Source organism: Microtus pennsylvanicus, chromosome 5 (assembly GCF_037038515.1).
Source record: "Microtus pennsylvanicus isolate mMicPen1 chromosome 5, mMicPen1.hap1, whole genome shotgun sequence".
In the NCBI taxonomy this organism is placed as follows: domain Eukaryota; kingdom Metazoa; phylum Chordata; class Mammalia; order Rodentia; family Cricetidae; genus Microtus; species Microtus pennsylvanicus.
This window is the reverse complement of record NC_134583.1, coordinates 76,484,511-76,506,819: the sequence shown is the minus strand read 5'-3', so window position 1 is coordinate 76,506,819 and position 22,309 is coordinate 76,484,511. Positions and strand designations below refer to the sequence as shown.

Below are 22,309 nucleotides of genomic sequence, written 5' to 3'. Positions count from 1 at the left end.
AGAATTGCATACAATATATTTTGATTATATTCACCCCTCCCAATACCACCTAGATCCATTCTCTCCCTACCCTCCCAACGTTAGGTCTAAAATTGTTTTAAACCCACCGGGCCCCATTTGCATTGCTCAGCTACTCCTGGACGTGTGGCTCTCTACTGGAGTGTGGTTGGTTTGTAGGCACCAAACTCTTACAGGATCAGAGGTAGTGGAAGACTACAAAACACCCCAGTGTTTCTGGGAAATAAACACATAGGAGCTCACAGCAATTGTGACAGCATGCACATGGTCTGTACACACTCCACCCAGACCCAGTCGCAGCATGGACAGAGGAAGTGGGCATGAACTCTGCCCTTGCTGAGCTGTGGGCAACAGACAGCTGCTGGAAGAGGGCAAGTCAGTGACTTTTCTTGAAGGGTGTAGCATCTACTTAGACTTTTAAGCCCACAAAATTTTTCTCTGGTCAGGCCCCAGCCATTGATGAACTATCCAAGGGATATTTTATTGTGTGAGGGAGTTTCAGTTTCCAGAATTTCTTTTTGATCCGTGGGGTTCTGCATACCTCATCCATTTGCTCTTGCAGCTTGCCACCATCCTCATGAGAGTCCTCAAGTTGTTTTACTCTTTTTGTATGTGCATGTATGCATGAGTTCATATGTATGTGCTCACCTGTGCATGTATACATAGAGGCCAGAGGGCAACCTCAGGTGTTGTTCTGTAGACATCAAACATCTTTTTTAAAATATTATTTATTTATTATGCGTTTGTGTGTGTGAACACATGCATGCATATGTGTGCAATCACACACATATACTATACACATGTGGAGGGGATAGGATGACTCGAAGGAGGTTATTTCTCTTTCCATTATATGGGTCCTGATGACTGAACACGGGTTGCCAGATGTGGCAACAGGCACCTGCTGAACTTTTTGCCCCTCCCTTTCGAGGCAGGTTCTCTTACTGGCCTGGCTCTTGAGCTCCATCTTTTTGGGGCTGGCATTACAAGCATGTGCCACCACACCCAGCTTTTTTAGTGTGAGTTCTGGGGCTCTGGTTCAGGTTCTCAAGCTCTTTACTGACTGAATCTCAGCTCCCCAGTTCTCCTCAATTCCCACAATTGTTTGAAGTGTTGGGCCAGGAGCTGTAAAGCCTCCGCTGTATCCAAGTCTGGCTCTGATGGCTTCTCTTTCCCTTAAACTGTTGCTCTTTGTTTTGGGTATGGCTATTTTTGGTGGAAAGGACTGGGATGTCCAGCCACAGTTCCTGCACTCCTGGATTTCAGCTCCAGCAGCTGTGACTGTGGATCTCCCTGCCTCTCCAGATGCAGGAGCACTCGCTTGTCTAAGGAGATGAATGCTAGAAAAACTGCTAGTCTTTCAGTTTGTTCCTTTTTTCTTGCTACAAAGACAGTGACTATTTCCAAGCTCTTCCCACAACTGACAGACATCATAGCTCCCCATGTTTATGGAAGGGAAAACTCATTGCTGGAGCAGTCTGTCATCCGCCTTAACAGCTTGCCTAGACAGCATACAGGGGATGCAATGGCACAGGAACTTTCGGGAGATATTCCTCATAAGACAGACTACATTGATGTTAAGGGAAGCAGAGAGTAAAATGACCCTTCTGCTCATCTCTTTATTTAACTATCTCAAGGGTTTTTCCTCCTTCTCAAGATTTACTCTACTATTTATTTATATGAACGTATCTGTGTCTCTGTCCATGCATGAGTTCTGCAGAGGCCCGAAGAGGACATCGGATCCCCTAGTGTTGGAGTGACAAAATGTTCTGAGACGTCTATGGGTTCTGAGAACTGAGCGCAGGTCCTCTGCAAGAGCAATGCTCACTCTTAGCCACCAACTATCTCTGATTTTTCATTATGTATGTAGTAGTGGTGGTGGTATATGTGAGTATGTGTGTGTGTGTTCAGAGGCCTTGGAATGATGTCAGGTTCATTGATCTCTACCCTGTCCCATTGAGACAGGGCCTCTCACTGACTCTGGAGATATGTGGGTTGGCGGTCAGCAAGCCCCAGAGATCCTCCTGTCTCTGCCTCTCACTGCAGTGCTGCGCCACACATGCCGCGTTGCCTGATGTTTTGTTGGTACTGGGATGCACACTCAGGGTCTCAGGCTTGCACAGCAAGTGCCGTCACTCACGGGGCCCTTGCTTCAACCTCTTTGGAAGAATGAATGCTGTACCACATTCCTCCTGGCATGAAAGTTCATTCCAGTGACACCCCCCCCCCAGAGCCCTTGCAAGTCACACAAATGGCCGATATGAAAGTGAAGGCCGAGTGCTTGTATGCTGCTCAATGGCTGGATCATGGCTTGACCTCACAAGGCCAATGGCTGGGGAGAACAGTGAAGAAAGTTGGGCATGGTAGGAATAGGCTTGTCTTGTATTTCTGCCTAGAGACAGCTGAGAGAAGCAGAGGAGAGCCCTACATGGTCAGGAGTTGGCCACTATGGTTCCTTAGGAGGGTAGCAGTACACACAGAGGTGGAGAGCTCTGAAGCCAGTCTGGGAGGTTCATCCACAAAGAGAGGCATGAGGTGGCCAGTCACTCCTTAGACTTGAGCTTGTGTGCCACCAAGTTCTCTAAAAGTATAGTGGGTCTCCTGTTCGTCCCAGACACAACTTAATAAGGCAGTGTGCCAGGAAGGGTATCTACAGACCTAACTGCATTGAGGGATAACAGGAACTGATGTCAAGATCAGTGATGACCAAATTCACCCAGCCACCTTCCATCTGTGCTGCCCTGCACTGGGGTCCCTTGGTGCTCGGATAAATGACAATAAACTGGATGGCTTCAAAGAAGAGAGAAACCATCCTCACCATCGTGGAGTTCTGAAGCCAAGGTATCAGGGACCAGCCATTCCTGTGAAGGATCTCGGGGAGACTTATTCCTTGACTTTTTCAGAGTCTAGAATTCTGGAAGCTCTGAGGACTGTCTTCATCACTCTAATTGCTGATACCTGTTCACACAGCCCCTCTTCTGTATGTGTTTGCTTTCCTTTCCTGGGAGGGGGGCACCCAGAAACAAGGTCCTCTGGGGCCTATACTAGTCTCAAATATGCTATACAGCTGAGGTTGGCCTTGAACTCTCATGATCCTCATGCCTCCACTTCCCAAGTGCACCACCACGCCCAGCTCCTTCTTTTCCTGTATGAGAACTCCTGAGAATGGATTTAACCCTTATCTACCCAGGCTAATCTCATCTCCAGCTTCAGTATGGATGTGTGAACACACATGAGAATAATAAGCTCAGCTGTCAGTCATTCCTCAGCTACTGTCTACCTTGTTTTTTCTTTTTTTTTCTTTTCTTTTCTCTCATTGGCCCAGAGCACGCCAACCAGGATATGCTGGCTGCCCAGTGAGACCCAGAAATACAACTGCCCAACTCCCTTCACCAGTGCTGAGATTATATGCTACCATGCTTGGGTTGATTTTATGTGAGTCTGGAGGATTGAACTCGGGTCTTCAGGTTAGTAAGACAAGTACTTTCCCTACTGAGCTAACCCCCAGCTCTAACCAGCAGAGATTTCTTTTTCCAAAAAGGGCCATAGTCATAGGACTAAGGATAAATATATCTTTTGGATGCTACCATTAAGAAACTCACTATAGTACATGACTCTGATCTAATAAAAGTAGAGTCTTCAAATCTGGAATTCACGAGGTGCTACCTTGGTTATGAAACGGATGGCTTGCCACCCTCAGACACAGCAGGTACACTGTGAAAACATTCAGAAGGGAGCCAAGCTCTCAGCCTCACTGAAAGCAGATAGGCCAACAGTTCTCTGTCCTTCCTTCCCTGCACCAAAGAGGGCCCAGTGAGGGGGAGGGAGCTGTGCTGTGCTGTGAAGTATTCTATGGCCAGCTGTCCTCTGGGCTCCCAACTACCCTGGCTCCATTTGCATTCTGCGAAGATGGAAGGTTTAATTAACTTCCCCGCTCACCAGCACGTTGACTGTGCAGCTCATGCGATTTTCTTTGTTTTCGTCATGCATGATGGTCCTGTAGTCCAGGAGCCTCTCCATCAGCCGCACCACGAGCTTCACGAAAGTTTCTCCTGTCTTGGCGAGGTATTTATGCTTCCTGCAGTGCTCCAGGAGGCTGAAAAATAATTACAGACACCTTGTTAATCACACTCCAAGAAAGAAACTTGAGGTGCGGGTTTAAAATATTTCCCATTATTAACACATTTTAATTATTTCTGGGCGACAAAGTTCATTGTAGTCTAATTACAAGTCTCTCTGTCTCTCTCCTGACATAAATCCCCCCGCGAATCAACACTTACATTTTATCAAATAACACTTTGTATTGCTCGTCTCCTCTGCCTCCTTCCACTTCATGATCCAGCTTAGTGATGATTTCATTTTCAAACTATAATTAAACAGAGGAAGCATAAATAATTAGCATAGTAGATAACTCAGTTGACAATGTGGGCCTCAATCGCTTCTCCATCTTTGGGATCAACATCGGATGGATACCCTCTGCCTTTGAAACCTGACTGCATCTCAGAGATGCTGTTCCTGAGCCCTTGTAGACATCTGATGACTGCCTGACTCAGACAGGACTTTTTCTTCCTCTTCCAGTTACTGGATCCTGAGTGCGTGCGTCTCAGTAGCAGAAGGAAAGTGAAGCCAACGGTAGGAAACGGAATCAGGAAGTAATGGAAAGAGATGCTAAACTTTATCTCTACAAACGAACATGTGAAATAGGGTGTAGATTCCTGGGAGGGAACAGATGGCATTTCATTTGCTAGGTTAGCGTTCTCGGCAATCTGAAAACATCCATGAGGCCACTTCACTGCCACTCCGTGACGGATCTCCAAATCAAACAGGATTGCAGAAGAGTCCGGAAAGAGAAATCAGCAGTCACCTTTAGATGGTCCATCTCCAGGCTCGCTCTATGCTCCTCAGAGCTGCTGACTGGATACGTAAGTATCAGAGTTGACTGCATATCTCTCAAATCCAGACTTTAAAAAAAAATCTCTAAATCCCAGTGAGTCAGAAATTTTCAGAATGTTTCTAGGGCTCACAAGACTGGATATAAATACCTTCAAAATGATAATGTTTCCCCATCTCCTTCCCTGAGAGCCGGGTGACACCCAGGTCAAAGAGAAACCCGGAGTTACCCAGGGAGCATGTTGGTAGAAGAACCTAGCACTGGCTCTTATAAAGATGGAGACATCCACCCACACTTTGGACAAGGACGATGTGCAAGAGAGAAACAGACAACAAAGCTCAAAGTCCAGAAAGCAAGTACACTACAGCATAGATATAAGGATCCCCAGGGACCCTTCAAAGGTGTTCAACCACCCACTTCTCAATGACACTACCCAGGTCCCTCACGAGGACAAGGTTCTTATAGGACAGCCAGATGAGAGCAGGCCTCCTCCCATAGTGACTGACATATTGAGGCTTAGAGAGGAGCCTGAGACAGTTGTTTCTCATGAAGTGACCATGTTGCCCCTCGCACATAAAATGTTTGTTTGGTGTTTTGTGGTGTGTTTGGAAATAGCGTCTCATGTAGCCTAGGCTGCCTTCAAAGTCAATATGTAACTAAGGATGAACTTGGGATCCTCCTGCTTTTGCCTCCTAAGTGTTGAATTATACACATGTGCCACTATTCCAGATTTTATGGAGAGCCGAGGATGGAACCCAGGGTTTCTTGTATGCCAGGAAGCCCTCTATAATGAGATACATCCCTTGGGATGCAGGGAGTTGAGGCTTAAGGCAGATGGAGCTCACGAGAGCTTAGTATATCAGCCAAGAGTGGACCAATTGGTACTGAGACAATTGGCTTTCTGGACCTTGTCAACCAAGCGTGACATCACTTAGCCGCAGCTACAGACATGGGACACTGACATGGGGCATGGGAAGAGCTACTGTGGCACTGCAGCTAATGGTGGGCTCTGGAGAAGCTGAAAGCAAGGCCCAGGGAGGAGCTTGCAAGGTGGTACTGACTCTCCCATACCAGGTTTTCTTGGCCCAGCCTAAAACATAACACGGGGATTTATTATTAATATGAATATTTGACCTAGCTTAGGCTTGCTTCTAGCTAAGCTTTTTTTCTTTAACTTAAATTAACCCATTTCTATTAATCTATATGTAGCCCTGAGGCTTGTTTACCTCATCTACATATTGTCCATCCTGCCTTCCTCTTTCCTCCATGTCCGTCTATCTGGCTCCTGGCTGACTGGCTGGTTCGCCTTTTCTCTCTCCCCACCAGCCCCACCTATCTCTCCTCTGCCTAGCTATTGGCCATTCAGCTTTTATTAGACCAATCATATGCTTTAGGCAGGAAAGGTTAAACAGCAACACTTCTTTACATAGTTAAACAAATGCAACACATCTTTACATAGCTAGACAATTATTCTACAGCATAAACAAATGCAACACATTTTTACACAGTTAAACAAATATTCTATTCCATAACTCTCTCCCATCCTCATCAGGATGCCTCACTTTCTTCCTGCTGCACAAACGTAAGCTGGGGCAGGAGGGGTGGGGGGCTGCTTCTCGCTTAGCACTAAGGACTTGGCAGCCTCCCAGCAACCTTGGCCTTTCTGAGCTCTTCATTCTTTCTGATCTTCTCTCCCTCTCCTCCCAGATAAATACCACTTTTTGATTGTCAGGCTTAAGAAGTTCAAGGCTTTTAAAAACAGAGACGGTTCCATTGAAGGACGAGATTGGTTTGGCTTTTTTCCTTTTCTCAACATGGAATCTTAAGAAAAATACTTTCGCTGTAAAATGACCACCTTTTGCTACCAGCCTGCAATGACTCTACTCTTTAAAAAGGATTCCTTCAAGCAGCCATTCACTTGGGACTCTAACACAAGGGAGAGCTCTTGCAATTAGCCCTGAGATGGCATCTCAAGGCAGCCCCATCTTTCAGGGGACAATAGAGTGGGATGGCAAAGGTCAAAAGTGTGGCAAATGTGTAATTCACAACAGATATTTGAGATCCAAAAGAGAACCAACAATCTTAATTCAGACATAGCACTCAAACATCCATGTCTGAGGAATATAACTGGGAAAGTATAGAAAGTTCAGAAAGGAAAGACTTACCCTCACATTGGCAAACACTCACAGTTAAAACTGTCCGCCCCTCCCCAGTCAGAAGGATGTGGCTTCTACCTTATAAAATTCTAATGCTTTCTCTGCTTCTGTGTCTAAATGTAGGACATCTTGGCTCCTTAAATATGTTGCTTATCAAACTTGTCTGAGGAATTTAATGTTTTCCTTAAATATGTTGCTTATCAAACTTGTCTGAGGAATTTAATGTTTTCCTAAAAGAGTGGCTGAATGATAAGTGTACCAGAGAACAGTTGACTCGAGATTTACTGAACACCAGAGTAAGGTAGAGCATTTGCACAAACACCTGGCAACTCTGTCACGTATCAGCAAGGCTTAAAGCACCAGGGCTCTGCGGCCAGCCTCTCATTTCCGAGTCTTCATTCATTTTTACAGAACATACTAGGATCAATATGCTAGTGTACTGTGACCTGTTATCCTAGTCAGAATTAAGCGGCCCCATCCCAATAAATTGGAGACAGTCCATTTGCTGACAGAGCAGGGCTGCTTTTGTTTTTTTATAAAGGTTGTGTTGATTGTGTCCCTTGTCAGCCTGCACTGTGGTAACAGGCAGCGGGGCTCTGTGGCTAGGATAAAATTAGAGTGTGTTTATTGTGCTACTCAAAAGGTGGCGGAGGCTCGCTCGCTGATGTGATAAGCGGAATCATTATATTCTCTTCTCTTTTCTGAATCACCAATATTGCTACAAAAATATCCACAGGGCATCCAACCTAAAATATGGGATAAAGCATCTCAAGTCTCTGATAGCAGTATCCCCCTGAGAACATTAAATGTAAGAGATCATCAATTGGAGGCATTCGGATGGGTGTCTTTCAGCAGACTCTGATGGGCTGTCCTCACGGTGGCATTGATGTTGTGAATTCAATTGACTTAGGAGAAAAGCTATTGCTTCCTATTCCTGCTGCCAAAGTCAGCTCAGGCTACTGAATACTATTTCAGAGACTACAAAGTAGGGATCCCAGCCACACATAATCTTGAAGCCTCTAACAATTCATTTGAAACATTTAATTTTGGGTTAGGTTTACTGCTATTAAAAATCTTGTGTGTGTATATGCGCTCATGTTTCCATCCACTGAGCCACCTTACCATCCTTCCTGTTATCTCTAGAATATATTTATACATGTATATAATGTATATAATCAGATCTGCCTTGTATCTGGGATTATTTATCACAGAGATCTGGATACAACTAATTCACCATACAGACAAAGGCTCAGAGCTTATCACGAGCTGGTTGAACTCATGAACCGAGGAGCGTAGCGTGCTGCATCTAATAGCAAAAGAGTTTCCTGGTAAATGTTGCCCTTTGCCCAAAGTAAGCTCTACTTTCCCCTTGTTCTCATGAAAACAAGCTCAGAAGACACTGTAAGGTAGGAGCTTGGTGCTTGGCCACTTCCTGCTTTCAGAGAGCACACAGGAATCTCCTCTGTTGTCTCCTCTACCTTCAGATGGAGCTGGGCCACTCTGCTGGAGCCATGTAACTTTCCTCATGGGACTTACCAGAGGGCACAGAAACAGAAAGATGGTTGACTTGAGTCTGGGTGGAAAATACATACCAGAAGAAGCCTCAGCAGACACAAGCCAGTGCTTAAAAATCCCTTTCTCCCAACTCTCCTGATGACATCCTAACATGGCCAGATTCTCCAATCTGTCACTTGGCCTTTAATCCTGTGCTTAGACACACTAATATTTTTTTTGTAGATTGTGTTTATCTTTCTTAACCACTGTATAAACTTAATTACACACTTAATTAATCTCTAGGATTTCATCCCATATTTAAAAGCCTCCATATTCCCCCTATCAACGAGGTACCTTCCTGACCTTGAAGCTTCTCTGACCTGTTCATGAGCTGACCCCAAAATTGTGCCCTGGGGGCAGTTAGGTTGGGCTGCCTACACTGTCTGGTTGAGATACCTGTAGACTCTCACAACTCAGCCTGGGGAGAAATTCTGGCTGAGCACAATTATTGTGAACTCAGAGAAAATGGCCTCAGAGAGAGACAAGGTTGATTTAGTTGAGGGAGAATATGGGAGGCTGAGTATGTCTTTGCTGGAAGGCTTTAAAGAACAGAATTCAATATAACAGGAACTCTTAGAGTCAAAGGTATTGGTTGTCAAGATCTCTCAGACCACCTTTGGGAATGAATTCAATGAAATCAAATCTCCCCATGCCACAGTTCCTCTAGAAGCATCCAAAGTAATACGATCAGGTATTCTTTAGAAATGAAGAACACAAGTAAACAAGCCAACAAATAAAACTCCCAATGAATTGGAGAAGACGCAAGATAAAATTCCCACCAAATGTATTCACATGTATAGTAAGTCCACATTGCACAGCACAAACACATAGTGCAGTACGAATTGTACTGGCTTTTCAACCAAGTGGCAGGCGTTTCCAACATCCGCTTGGGTTTTTTAATTATTTGCTTAAGGTTAGTGGCGTAAGCAGCAGAAAGAGAGTATTCAAACAGAGACCCAGAAACTGAGTTTCTTGCAATCTTGGATGACACCAAGATGACTCACGTTTACATTGTTACTATTAAATGGCAGTGTCTAGAGGTGGCGGAGCAGTTTACCGAGTCTCACAGAGATGACATGAAACAGCCCCATGATTGAGAACATGATTTCACCTCTCCCGCCGCGGGTTTTATCAATGGTCTGTGGCCTGTGTGGCTATTCGCTTACACTTCTCAGCTGTTAGCAGTGTATTTTCCAAAGCTGTAACAAATGGAATTCTTTAAAAAAATATGTCAGGAGAGAATTTAAAGTGGTTTTTTCATTTTTATGTTTCGGAAGTAAAATGCAGTGTGAGGCCGAGACTCTTTGCGTTATGCATCTGGGAGACTGTCAGTAAGATGGCAAAAAAGTCAGTGTTAGGCCAAGCGATGGTTCATCATCCCTGTTCCAAGGCCACGTGTGTTGAGGTGGATGAGAAATGGGGCAGGACCATCTGGACGCCTCCCCACCTCTCCTATGCTACTGCAGGATGGGGTAGAAAGAGGAATCAGGCAGAGGACCATGAAAGCGGGGTGAATCGAGGTAACATGTTATAATAAGAGTGGACACAGAAATCCTGGAGGGAAACCAGCAGGATGGGACTTAGGGAAACAGGTAGGACAATCAGATCACGGAAGGGTCTTAGGACAGACTGAAAGAATCAAAACTCTAGAGTTTCAGAAGGAGTCAGAGACGGAAGAGGTAGAGAAAGAAGGAATGGGAATTTGCTGAGGGGAGACTTACATGGAGAGGGTAGAAGAGTGACAGGGGAGTCCCTCTATCAAAGGCAGTTAAGGGCCGATCATCCCAGGGACACATGAGAAGTCCCCAAGCTGAGACTCTCACATGTATTCTTTCCTCTGCTTCTTACAACACCTACAACCACAGAGGAAAAGGACATGCTCCAAAGACAGTATGGAGCAGGGAGGAAGAGAGAGAGTGTGGGGATGGCGGTGTGAGAGAGTATCCAGATGACCATGTTCTCTTGCCATTTCTGTGCTGGCCCATAAGGACATGCATGCCTATAGCCAGGTGGGATTTCTGAAAGAACCTTAGGCTGCCTTGTATTTCACAGGCTTCTGTCTGCTCCAAGACCTTTCATGTTAGGTCACAGTTCTACCCACTGGGGGCCAGTCCCTGTACAACTTGGCCATAAACTGGTGACTCTTACTAACATGAGAGACCCTGTGTCCACAGACTTTCCCATTATTGTTGTTGTTTTGCTTTTTCTAGACTTTTTTGTGCCAGGGTCTCATGTATCCCAGGCTAGCTTCAAACTTGCTAGGCAGCTGAAGATGACCTTGAGATTTTGATCCTCCTGCCTCCACCTCTAAAGTGCTGAGATTAAATGCATACCACCACGCCTAGTGTATTCAGTGCTGGGGATCGAACCCATGGCTTTGTGCATGCCAGGGAAGCACTCTGCTGAATAAGCCATTTGCCCAGGCCTACAGACTTCCATTGAACTGATGGCTCGTGGTGAAATCTGTCCAGAACTGAAGAAACCAAGATGACTCAGTGACCCAAGGTAAGAAATATGGCCCTAGAAAGGTTGTCAATTCTTGAATGGGTAAACTTATGCCTCCCTATCATACCACTCTAGGAGCCCAGCCAATGGAAGGACCTTGGAGAGGCTGCACAGGGCAAGGGCGCAGGCATCCTGAAGGCCGCGTCTGCTCTTCCAGGAACTGTATTGGAAAGAACGTGCTAATAAAATGCTAGCACTGTGGCTGAGGAGTACAAGGGTAACAACTCCAGGCAACTCTGGGAAAGCCAATTTGCAGCACAGGCTTCTAAAACTCCAGGCATGGTTAGATACAATTTAATCTTGAGTCAAATGGAGGTAAGCCCTTGAACCCAGTAGGTCACCTCCAAACTCCAATTACAAGTCAACAATACAACCTGGCTACAATGCATATTTCACAAGCATCAGCATATCAACTTCTCTGCTATGAAAGCACAATCTTTAGAAGAGGCTGTGTCCTGTGACCAAAACGCTAAAGCTGCCTAAAAACAAAAAACCCTAATGCCTTCCCCTCACTCCATTAGGTTTGTGCATCTGCTATAAAAGTGGAGGCAATTTAAGCCCTCAGTGATGTGACTAATCAGGTTAGATAATTGCATTCGTGGTGGATTACTTAAACAGCAGCCAACCATCCCCATCCCAGAAGCTCCTGGATGGAGAGGCAGGCTGAGCCAGCTGTGTCCTGGGGGCTGGGCGTGCACCCAGTCAGGCTGTACCTGCAGAGATGGCTATAAGGAAGAGGGGGTATGCCTTCTGCTTTAAGAGAACAGGCTGGCAAGGACTAGCCAGACTGAAAGCAGGAAGGTGGATGTCAACAGAGAAGTGCTGTGGTCCAAGAGAGCCCTGGTGTGGGGGAGTAGGGATGAAAAGAAGGATGAAGGTTGGAGCTGAGAAAGGGCAAGGAATGGCGAGTCTTCTCAAATGGCTGATTAGGAGGCAGAGAGGCCAAACAAAGGCCACTGTAACTAACGTACACTAGAAAACCAAGTGACCAGGACAGCAGCAGAAAAGTGAGTGATGGGGAAGGTTTGGGACATGGCATTTTCCTGGGAGGCTGAGGCAGCTGATCTTTCAACAACCCTCGGAAACAGACTGACACAGAAGAGACCTGTGACAGTTTGCATTGTTAGCACGCCTTCAAAACCCGGGGGATAAGTGCTTGGTCTCCAGGAAACCTTTCGTGTGGGACGTGTGTAGGTCAATGAGGTCTACCTTTGAGGGATATCATGGCCTCAGCTCTTTCTTGATTTCTTTTCTCTTCCTGGCCCTGGGGTGTGTAGCTTTATTCCACTCCTCCTCCTGTCCCATTATGATGAGCTGCCCTACAGGAACAGTTGATCGGGAACAAAACCCTTTCAAACAGTGAGCCAACACCAAACCCTTCCTCTTTACAAGTGGATTGTTTCCTTTATTTGTTCTGGTGTGGAGGGAAAGCTTGTGATCATGTGGTTGCTTCAATAAGCTTTACGGTTTTTGTCTTTTGGTTTGCTTCACTTAAAGGTTGTGAGTGCATGTAACCCTGTGTCTCAGCACGAATGGAAACAGCTGTGAGTGTCCCACAAAACGCTAGAGATGAGACAATACATCTCTTTAGTGGATCTGCTCGTTCATGGCTGTGCTTTTTATTTGCTTACATCCAAGCAAGGCGTGTATTAAGTCAGTGAAATGCGTATAGAACATGAGCTAAAATCTGGGGAGCATCACTTCTCTGTGCTATTACTCAGGAAGCTTAGCTTTCTGCAAAAGCAAAGGACAGAGTCTGAATGCCCAAAAGGAGACAAATGTTTAGACTGAAGACCCGGCTTCCGTGGCTCTCATTAACTGCTATCAGTTTCTAGCAAACCTGAAGCGCCTCCTTAGGAGACTCTTGTAGGACATTTAGAAACCCCCATAATACAGCAACCAGACACAGAGACCGCAAGGAGGGAGGAGACGCAGACACTCACCTCTCATGCATCTTCATTTCAGTCACCCTTGACCTTTATCTTGACCCAAAGACTACGTTTAAAAATTGAGAAATGGTATAAACGGTTTTAAAGGCTTTCGATTTCAGTTTTCTGGACTTGTGACATTTATATATATAAATACTTTATTTCCCTTTACCTGTTTTTTATATAAATTTAATAGCAGTTTTCACAAGTCTTTCTTTGTGCTTGGTTCATATGAAATTCAGAAAGTCAGATGAATTTTATGCCTGGGAAAAGTACTTTAGGTTATAAGCCTGGAGTGACACTGGAACCATACTTTAGAGATGGCAGCAGTGGAGGCAGGTCAAAGCTTGTAGCAATAATATCAAACAATTTAGCAATAATGTCAAATGGCACAAAAGTATTTTGATTCCAAAATTGCATTTCTGAGTATGTATACTGGGAAAACATTCAATGTGATTCAAGTTTTGTGAATGAGCAGGTGCATAGTACACTTATGGGTAGTGGGAACTGAGCAGGTGCAGAGTTCATTTGTGGGTAGTGGGAACTGAGCAGCCTGGGGCAAAAAGTCTACCTGTTTCCTGAAGGGCTATATCTCCATTAAAATCAAATTTAAAAATTACATACATATCCTTTATATATATATATAGTATATTTTATATATATATATATGTATATGTGTGTATCTGAGTGGGTATGTCTGTGTGGGGAGTCCACAGCCCACCTGCAGAGGACTAGAGTGCACGGCCCATCTGCAGAGGCCAGGAGTGCAAGGCCCACCTGCAGAAAAATAGAGTGCACAGCCCACCTGCAGAAAAATAGAGTGCACGGCCCACCTGCAGAGGCCAGGAGTGCATGGCCCACCTGCAGAGGTCAGGAGTGGACAGCCCACCTGCAGAGGACTGGAGTGTAAGGCCCACCTGCAGAGGACTGGAGTGCACGGCCCACCTGCAGAGGTCAGGAGTGGACAGCCCACCTGCAGAGGACTGGAGTGTAAGGCCCACCTGCAGAGGACTGGAGTGCACGGCCCACCTGCAGAGGTCAGGAGAGCACGGCCCACCTGCAGAGGCCAAAGGGGAATGCTGAGTGTCCTGTTCTCAGTCTCCACCTTATTCCCTGAGACAATATCTCATTGTACCCAAAGCTCACCCTTTTGGTTAGGCTGGCCAATCAGCAAGCTTCTATAATCCATCTGTTTCCTGCCCCAGCACTAGTATGTTTTACTATGCTGGGGTAGCCTTTTTAAAAAAAAAAAAAACAAAAAACAAAAAAAGACCCAAAACAAAACAAAAACGCAAACAAATATTCTAGGGATTTAAACTCAGGTCTTCATGCTTACACAGAAAATGCTCTAAACTCATTAAGCCCTCATTCCAGCTTCAAGGGACTTTAACGTAAGATTTAGTGTTAGGTCCATATAAACATCAGTAAGGAACAGCCAGAAACTGAGGACCCCAAAGAGGAAGACAGATGATGACAGATTCTTCAGTAAGTCTTAGGGCTGTGGAGAACTGTTGTTGCGAAGCATGCGTCACCTCTAGCAACAGAATCATCTGTGAACATCACCTTTAGCAACAGAATCAATCATCTGTGAATGCCTTCCAGTCTTCCTTGTCTGTCTCTCCAGCCCTCACACTCTTTGCACCCTCACATCCTCACCATTTGGAAGCTCCGGGTGGAGTGGAATTCACACTGCATCATGTCAAAGAAGATGGGGATGGTGGCTTTCCGAAGTTCCGTCTCAGGAATCAGCGTCATTTCCAGTATCGGGCCGACCATTTCTGGGATGAATTTTATCTTGTGTTGACCTTTCAATAGAGAAATGTGACATCTATTAATTTAAAAAGAAGGGGTGGATTTCCAGAAGGGGCTTAAGAACACAGCAACACAGACCCAGTGATTTTGAATGGGAGCCTCCATGGTTGTGAACCTGATCTTGCTTGTAGGGAGTTTGAGTACTTCAAGTCACATGTGGGCAGAAGGCAGAAGAGACGGCTCAGTAGATACAGCATTTGCCATGTAAGCATGCAGCCTGGAGTTCAGAACCCCAGTACCCACATAAAAGCTGGAGAGGCATGGTAGCACTTGGGGATCCAGCACATGAGAGGCAGAGACCTGGGTCAGGGTGGTGAGCTGGACTAGCGGACAGAGCAAGCTCTGAGTTCAGTGAGAGACTCTGCCTCAGTCAATAAGGCAGAGGACATGGAGATGGGTTTCACACACATGGAACACATGAGGATGCCATGCTCATATACACATACAAAAAAATAAAAAAGTAGATGGAATCCCTAGTGCTACGTGGGGAGCTAATTAAAGAAACATTTGCTTTGTATATTACAGAAGGGCAGGGATGGCCCAGTCTCCTCATCTGTAGAGAGGAGTTGTGAAGGTTGAATTGTGAGGAAAGCAAGAGCAAGCAATGACACACTATCCTCTAAGTGTGTCTCAGGTCAGCAAGATGGCACAGTAGGTAAAGGTGTTTGTCACCAAGTCTCATGACCCAAGTATGATCCCAGAACCCACATCAAGATAGGAGAGAGTGGGCCCTCCAGTGTTATTCTCATCTCCACTCACATGTCATGGCATGTATCCCCCCCCATACCAGGTATGCACATACAATAGTAATAAAAAAGAATATTGAAAAACTTGTCACCGGTAAGCATGTCTTGTTCAGTGTGTGTAATGGTATTTAGAGGTACTATTGTATTCTTTTAGAGGAGTTGTTTCAATGTTTGTTTTGAGACAAAATCTCCCTATATATTGATCAGAGAGGCTGGTTTCGCAAGAAGTCAACTGCGGCACATAAGTCAAGGGCATGGACACCATCTGTTATCCAGTCAGACAGAGCAGGGGACTGGGGCTGGGAGAGCCGGCGTCTGACAAGCACGGGAGCTGACCCAGGGAGTCCCAGGTCCCTTCTGTCTCCTGGGTGGTGTGCAGAGGTGTGGTCCATCCGGCACCTGGGCAACTACACAGTGACCTATGAAACACTCTGAAGGGCTGCAGTCAAAGCACACAGAGCCCCCGCTGGGGCATGGGACTGCAGAAACAGTAGGGCCTACCACCTCAGGCTGCTGCTGGAGAGGGAAGCATTTATGCTGTTCTTTAGAACAGCTTTGTTGGGCTAAAGAGATAAAAAGCCTGCCTTGCAAGCCTGAAGACCCGAGTTCCATCCTCAGAATTTAAAATAATAGAAAACAAAGCTGTGGAGGGTGGAATACACTTGTATTCCCTGCACTGGGGACGTGGACAGATGTGGATTCCTAGCGCTCACTGGCCAGCCAAGTTGCTTAGTGAACTCCGTGCCCCTCTGTCTGTGTTGTCACTGAACTCAGGATGACTGTGGGATGGCATAAGTGGCATAGATACACCGGGCTTGATGAGAGCCAGGGAAGGTAGGGGAGAAAGCAGTGGCAATCCCCGGTTCACAGCCCCTGCTGATGTGGAGTGAGGTTACCAGACTGCACAGAGGCAGGCTGGCTGTGATGGCTAATCACCGTGGTCAGCCACCAACATCTGGAATCAACGCAAGCAGCTGGGCACACCTGTGAGGGATTTTTCTTGATTCGATTATTGGAAGTGGGAAGACCCATCCTAAATCTGGGCCACATAGCGGCAGCCCCCATAGAAAAGGACATGGAAGAAGAAAACATTTGCTTTTTGCCTGCCTGCCCTCATTCTTGCTGCCAAGCTCGTGTATTCTGCTGCTGAGGGATTCCTCTGCTGGTTAGAACCTATTTCTTTGAGAAGGAACAGACTGAAGACCAGCAGCTCTCTAGGTCCTCCCTGGGATGCCAGCACAAGGTTGGGGCTGCTGGGACATCCAGTTTCATGGACTGAACAATTATGAGAGTCTTGAAACAGCCACATGGGACTAACATAAGATCACAACCCATAAGCCACTAACACACACACACGCGCGCGCACACACACAGACACACACGCACCCATGTACACACGAACACATGCACATGTGCGCACATATGCACACACATGCACCCATGTACACACACACATGCGTGCGCTCACACACACATGCACACACATGCACCCATGTACACACATGCACATGTGCACACACATGCACACAATGCACCCATGTACACATGCACCCATGCACCCATGTACACACGCACACATGCACATGTGCGCACGCGCACACACACACATGCACACACATGCACCCATGTACACACGCACACATGCACATGCGCGCGCGCGCGCGCACACACACACACACACACACACACACACACACGCATAGTTGTTCTATCAGTTCTGTTCCTTTAGAGAACACTGACTAATACGCCAGCTTGCTGAGGGGACACGATGAGGCGGGAGCGCTGCTCCTAGGCAGCGACCTCTCATCTTTCATTACAGAACACTTCCTTTATCTTCAAGCCGCTGCACTGTAACTAACATTGTCTCATTCCAGCACGTAACATGAGGGTGCGTGAGAAACGATACGCCTGAGTGAGTTATTTGTGACATTTTCTTATTAACAACCAGCCAGCTGATCTGGAGTTAATTAATCTTATTAATACTTTGACACAATCGGGAAATACAATATGGAATTTGCTTTTCTTTATAGCTCAACAAACGCAGATTTCTGTCAAGAGAGTCATTAAGCAAATGTGTCTATTATAAATAACCATACATAAGAAAGTAGACTATTCTCATAAGCCAAAAGATGATTTTTATGGGCTGGACACAGGTACAAAATGTTATCTCTGATAAGGAACCTGAATTTAATTAGAATCCAAATTTCCAACTTTGGCTCAATAGTTGGCATCTTGTCTGAAGCTGCAATGGTGCGATTCTGCCCATTTCCCTCAATGCTTAACACTTCTGAAAGGCATGCAAGTACTGCAAAGCGGTCCCCTGAAAGTGCCATTATATTCAATTCCTCAGGTGACATTTTCCTTGTATTATGCCTAAAAGATGTCAGAGCCAATGCTTCAGAAAACAGCCGATCGTGACAGCAGGTTGTTCATCAGCTGTAATTTCGGTGTCATAAAGTTCTAGCTGTCACTCTCAGCTTTTATTGTTCCTAGCTGGGAAGATCAGACAAGGCAGATCAAGTGGTTGCAGGGGCAGCCACTGGAAAACTAAGCTAAAAAAAAAGGGGGGGGACTTCATCCCCGTGGATCACCACCCTTCCTTTTAGCACAGAAAACACACCGGGCTTGTGTAGCCTGAGACCTCTGAGGAGTGACACCCCTGGAAACAGAGCTCTCACAAGTCCACAGTCCCTGAGTTAGTAAGGTGGGTAGAGCTTTCTGATGCTCATTATTATCTGTTTAATTATTGTGGGTTTTCCCCTGATGCACATCAAGCTAAAGTTTCTAATGCTGGACCTGAATGTGGGCCAATGAGAGTCAAGGGATTTCATGCATTTTTCCTCCTTTTGGAGAGAAAGGAACAAACAGGATGATTGTGATGGCTTAAATGAGCAGTGTCCCCCACAGATCAGGTATGTGAACACTTGGTCTCTAGTCGATGGCTCTGTTTGGGAAGATTATGGAACCTGTAGGAGGTGCAGCCTTGCTGGGGGAAGTATGCCCCTGGGGGCAGGCTCTGAGAGTTCGCAGCCTTGCTTCACTTCCAGTTTGCTTTCTCAGCTTCCTGGGTGTAGATGGAAATATGATCTCTCAGCTTCCTGTCCCAGTAGCCTGCTGCCATACTGTCTCTGCCACGATGGACTGTCGCTCTGGAACCTTAGGTGCCATGGGCCATTTCTTCCATAAGTTGCTTTTTTGATCATGGTGTTTTATGACAACAGAAAAGTAGCAGAGGTTCTAATAACCACGGTGTGAGGAAACATTCTACCAGTCAGTATCTTCCCCATTGTCTGGATGTTCGCCTCGGCACATCTGATGTTCAGAAATTCAGCCACTGGACAGGGTCTTATCGTGGAAAAATTGTGCACACAAAAGCACCACAGAACAGAACTCTGCTAGGGTGCATCGGACAGTATCTGGGTTTAATGAAAAGCAGCCAGCTTTTGCATTCCCCAAAAACACCAGCAAAGGGGATCCTTACATAAAAAAAAAAAAATAGTTCAAGCCAAAAAAGGCCAAAGCAAGGCCTCTCTGTGAGCACTTTCGTTCCAGCCAGATCGGGTTAGGGAACACATGCTGGTTCCTGAGAGCTGGCTTAACAAACAAAAGTAGATGGTGGAACCAAGGTGCAAAGGAGATGAGGTGAGGCCACCTCCACGTAGTTCTCATAAATAAGAGGAGAATTGGGTAAATAAACACATTTTTTTTCTTCCTACAGTTCTTTTGGAAGAATATGGTTTTGACTTTTTCTTTGTTCTGGGAAGAAGGCCTGTTGCCCTGTCCCACCCAGCAGGGCTGCTGGGGCACATCTGTGTGAGACACCCCTCTCCAAAGACCACACACAGCCCTGGAGGGGTGGAGGGAAGGCATCCGGTGCACCGGTGGAGTGACAGGTGACTAATTCTAAGGTGAGGAACACATCTGATCCGACTTCTATTTTTATTTTCTTGGCAGAACTGGCTGCATGTGCCTGCCAACAAATTCCCAAACCTGAGCCCATTGGAAAAAAAAAAAAAAAGAAAACAGGAAGCTATGTGGAAAATAGGTTGTGCACACCCTGGGAAATCATGATGGGTCGCTAGGAGTTTGGAGAGCGGCAGCCTGCACAGCGCTATTGGCAGGCAGGCCTGAACACCGGAGAACCACAGCAGGAAGGGTCCTTGCTGGCCACGGTGACCCCACAGATTACAGGAGGAGCAAAGGGCTTATTATTTGCACAAAGAAAAACAAAACCAAACACAATCCCATGAAATTCTCAGTCCTTTGTGTAGCAGTTGTCCTTTCTTGTAGATGACAAATCCTTGTTCTTTAATTGGCCAAGGTCCTTTCGATCTCCTGCTTGTTCTTATGCCCAAGTTGATGTTTGCTGTTGATGAGCAAGCTTTGAAACCCTCAGGCGTTAGCTATGTGTTCACATTAGGGAGTAACCATAAGGGGGAGGGCGCTTCTCCTGAGTTATCTTCATTCTTGGCACGGTGAATCAAAAGTCTCTGTTGCTGGGCTCATCTTATGAGAACATGATGGCAGATGTTGTCAAGAGAGTCCACCACTCTGGGACAGAAGAGTCTAAGACTGCAGGCTCCCAAGGAGGCTCTGGGAGAACCCCACTCTTCCCAAAACCCATCTTTCCTTCCTTCGTGGCTGTCATGGCAAACAGCATGGAAACAAATGGGGCGGGTTCAAAGCCAACCTCTGGAGCTTCAGAGGCACCACTGACAATACTTAAAAGGGAGCATATAGTTTGGCTGCTGGAGGAGGGAGAGACATCTTCCATGATACAGCGATGGGCAAAGTGCTCCTGGAAATAATCCTCATCCGTGCTTCTGTAAGAGCCTTCACGAAACTCACTGAGTAACTCCAAACAGATAAAAAAGGGCATAGAAGTGTGTTGTGTGTGTGTGTGTGTGTGTGTGTGTATGTGTGTGTGTGTGTGTGTGTGTGTGTGTGTGTGAGAGAGAGAGAGAGAGAGAGAGAGAGAGAGAGAGAGAGAGAGAGAATGAAGGGTATTAGTGGAAGTGAGAGAGAGAAAGAGAGGGTAGTGATAATGAATATTTTCAAAGAAACCTGTACATGTATAAAACAATAAACTCAGTGTTACATAATTGAGATATTAGAATAAAACTTTAAAAACAAAAGCACAAAGATCAGGGTCAGCATTAAAAATATAAGACAGGAAAACATACTGCTAAAAGCAAAACAAAACAAAAACACAACTGTTAAAAACAAAATTAAGGCATACAAACTGGAAAGGCAAGAAGACCCACAGCTTAGGATAATCTCTGGCCAACTAGAGCCAGAGCTCAGTACTGAACTTCCCTCAGTTCCCACCAGTGACCCTGTCACTGCAGGACCCCAGCAGGATGCTGGGGGTGCCTGGGACAGCAGCCACTGCTTGTCAAGGAGGAAGAGGGTATCTCATTGAAGATGGATCCCTGAGACCTCTGTTTGGGTGACCTCAGGATCTCTTTTCTTTTCTCTTCTTTTGCTGTAATAAAGATTGAGTCCAGGTCCTTGTGCATGCAAGCCTGTGTCCAGAGGAACCAAAGGGACAGACCCACAGTGCAGCCTGGCAAGCAGAACAGAACTCAAGTCATCTCCTTTGGATGCTGGGCCTAGAGAGGATCTGAACTCCTGTCACTGGGCGGAGAACTACAGTGCGAACAGTCCAGTGGCATGTCTCTTTGTCTCCCATTGTTCTCCTCCTCACAGCTAACACACTAGGTTCTGCCTGGCATGAGTCAGCCCATCAGGCTTTCCAGGTCAAGTGACATATATCTGTTAGCAGTTTTGAGAAGAAACAGAGAAAATTGGTTAATACAACCCATGGATGGCTCCTTCTCTGTTTCAGAAGCCCCAGTATGTCACTACTGAGCCCACCCTAGGCACACGTCACGGGATTATTTGGCTTCTGGATTGGAAGTCTTATGACAAATTTTGCCCAATTGTCATAGTGTATTAACTAGACTGCTGAATGAGAGGAATTCAGAAGGATCTAGTCACATGACAGAGGTCACAGAAGCAGGACAGGGTAGGTTATTGGAGAAAGAAAAGTCAGCGTGACTTAGCAAACCACCCACTCCATCCCCGGGTTCATAGGCCACCTCAGAGATGGCAGAAAGTCAGGAAGGGCAGGATCATTCCTGTAGGGTCCATGTTGCAGAGATCAACAGGCTGGAATGCCCAAGAGTCAGGACTTAGGTCCTCCCTATACAGGTTGTTATGGTCAGGTTCAAGTCTTACAGAGACTGTCCCTGAAGGGTCCTCAGCCTGTTCCAATTCTGATACCCAGTATCCACGGGGTGGTGCAGGTTCTGCAAGCAGGGGTGCAGACACAGCTGCTCTGAAAGGTCTGCACTTCCACCAGGAAATTCTACCCTGCAGGAGCTGGGCTGGTACCTCAAGTCAAACACTTATGCTATCAGCATTGCCTATATATTACCTATAGAGTAATAGCACCTATATGATAATATCACCTATGGAGTTTCTCATAGTCTCATTTTCCCAGGCATTTCTCATCTCTATTTCAGGTAAAGATCCACTTGAGAAACTAAAGTCAAAACCAAAATATCTAGCTGGGCGTGACTGCACACATCAGCAAAGCCAACACTTAGGAAGCTGAGGTGGTCTAGACTGGGAACACAGCAAGACTCTCGTATAAAAATCCAACAATATCAAGAAAAAAAAAGGAGGAAAGAGCTCTAT

At 46.0% G+C, this 22,309-nt stretch overlaps 1 protein-coding gene across 2 annotated transcripts in view; it reads right to left on the bottom strand.

Annotated features, from left to right (window-relative positions):
- Positions 1–22,309, bottom strand: part of Dock1 (dedicator of cytokinesis 1) — a 496,042-nt gene that overhangs the window by 60,976 nt on the left and 412,757 nt on the right. For both annotated transcript variants that reach the window (XM_075972578.1, XM_075972577.1), the window contains exons 33-35: positions 14,706–14,854; positions 4,296–4,381; positions 3,955–4,111 (exon numbers count right to left, since the gene is read on the bottom strand). In XM_075972578.1, coding sequence (XP_075828693.1) covers positions 3,955–4,111; positions 4,296–4,381; positions 14,706–14,854 — 392 coding nt within the window. The remainder of the gene's footprint in view (positions 1–3,954; positions 4,112–4,295; positions 4,382–14,705; positions 14,855–22,309) is intronic.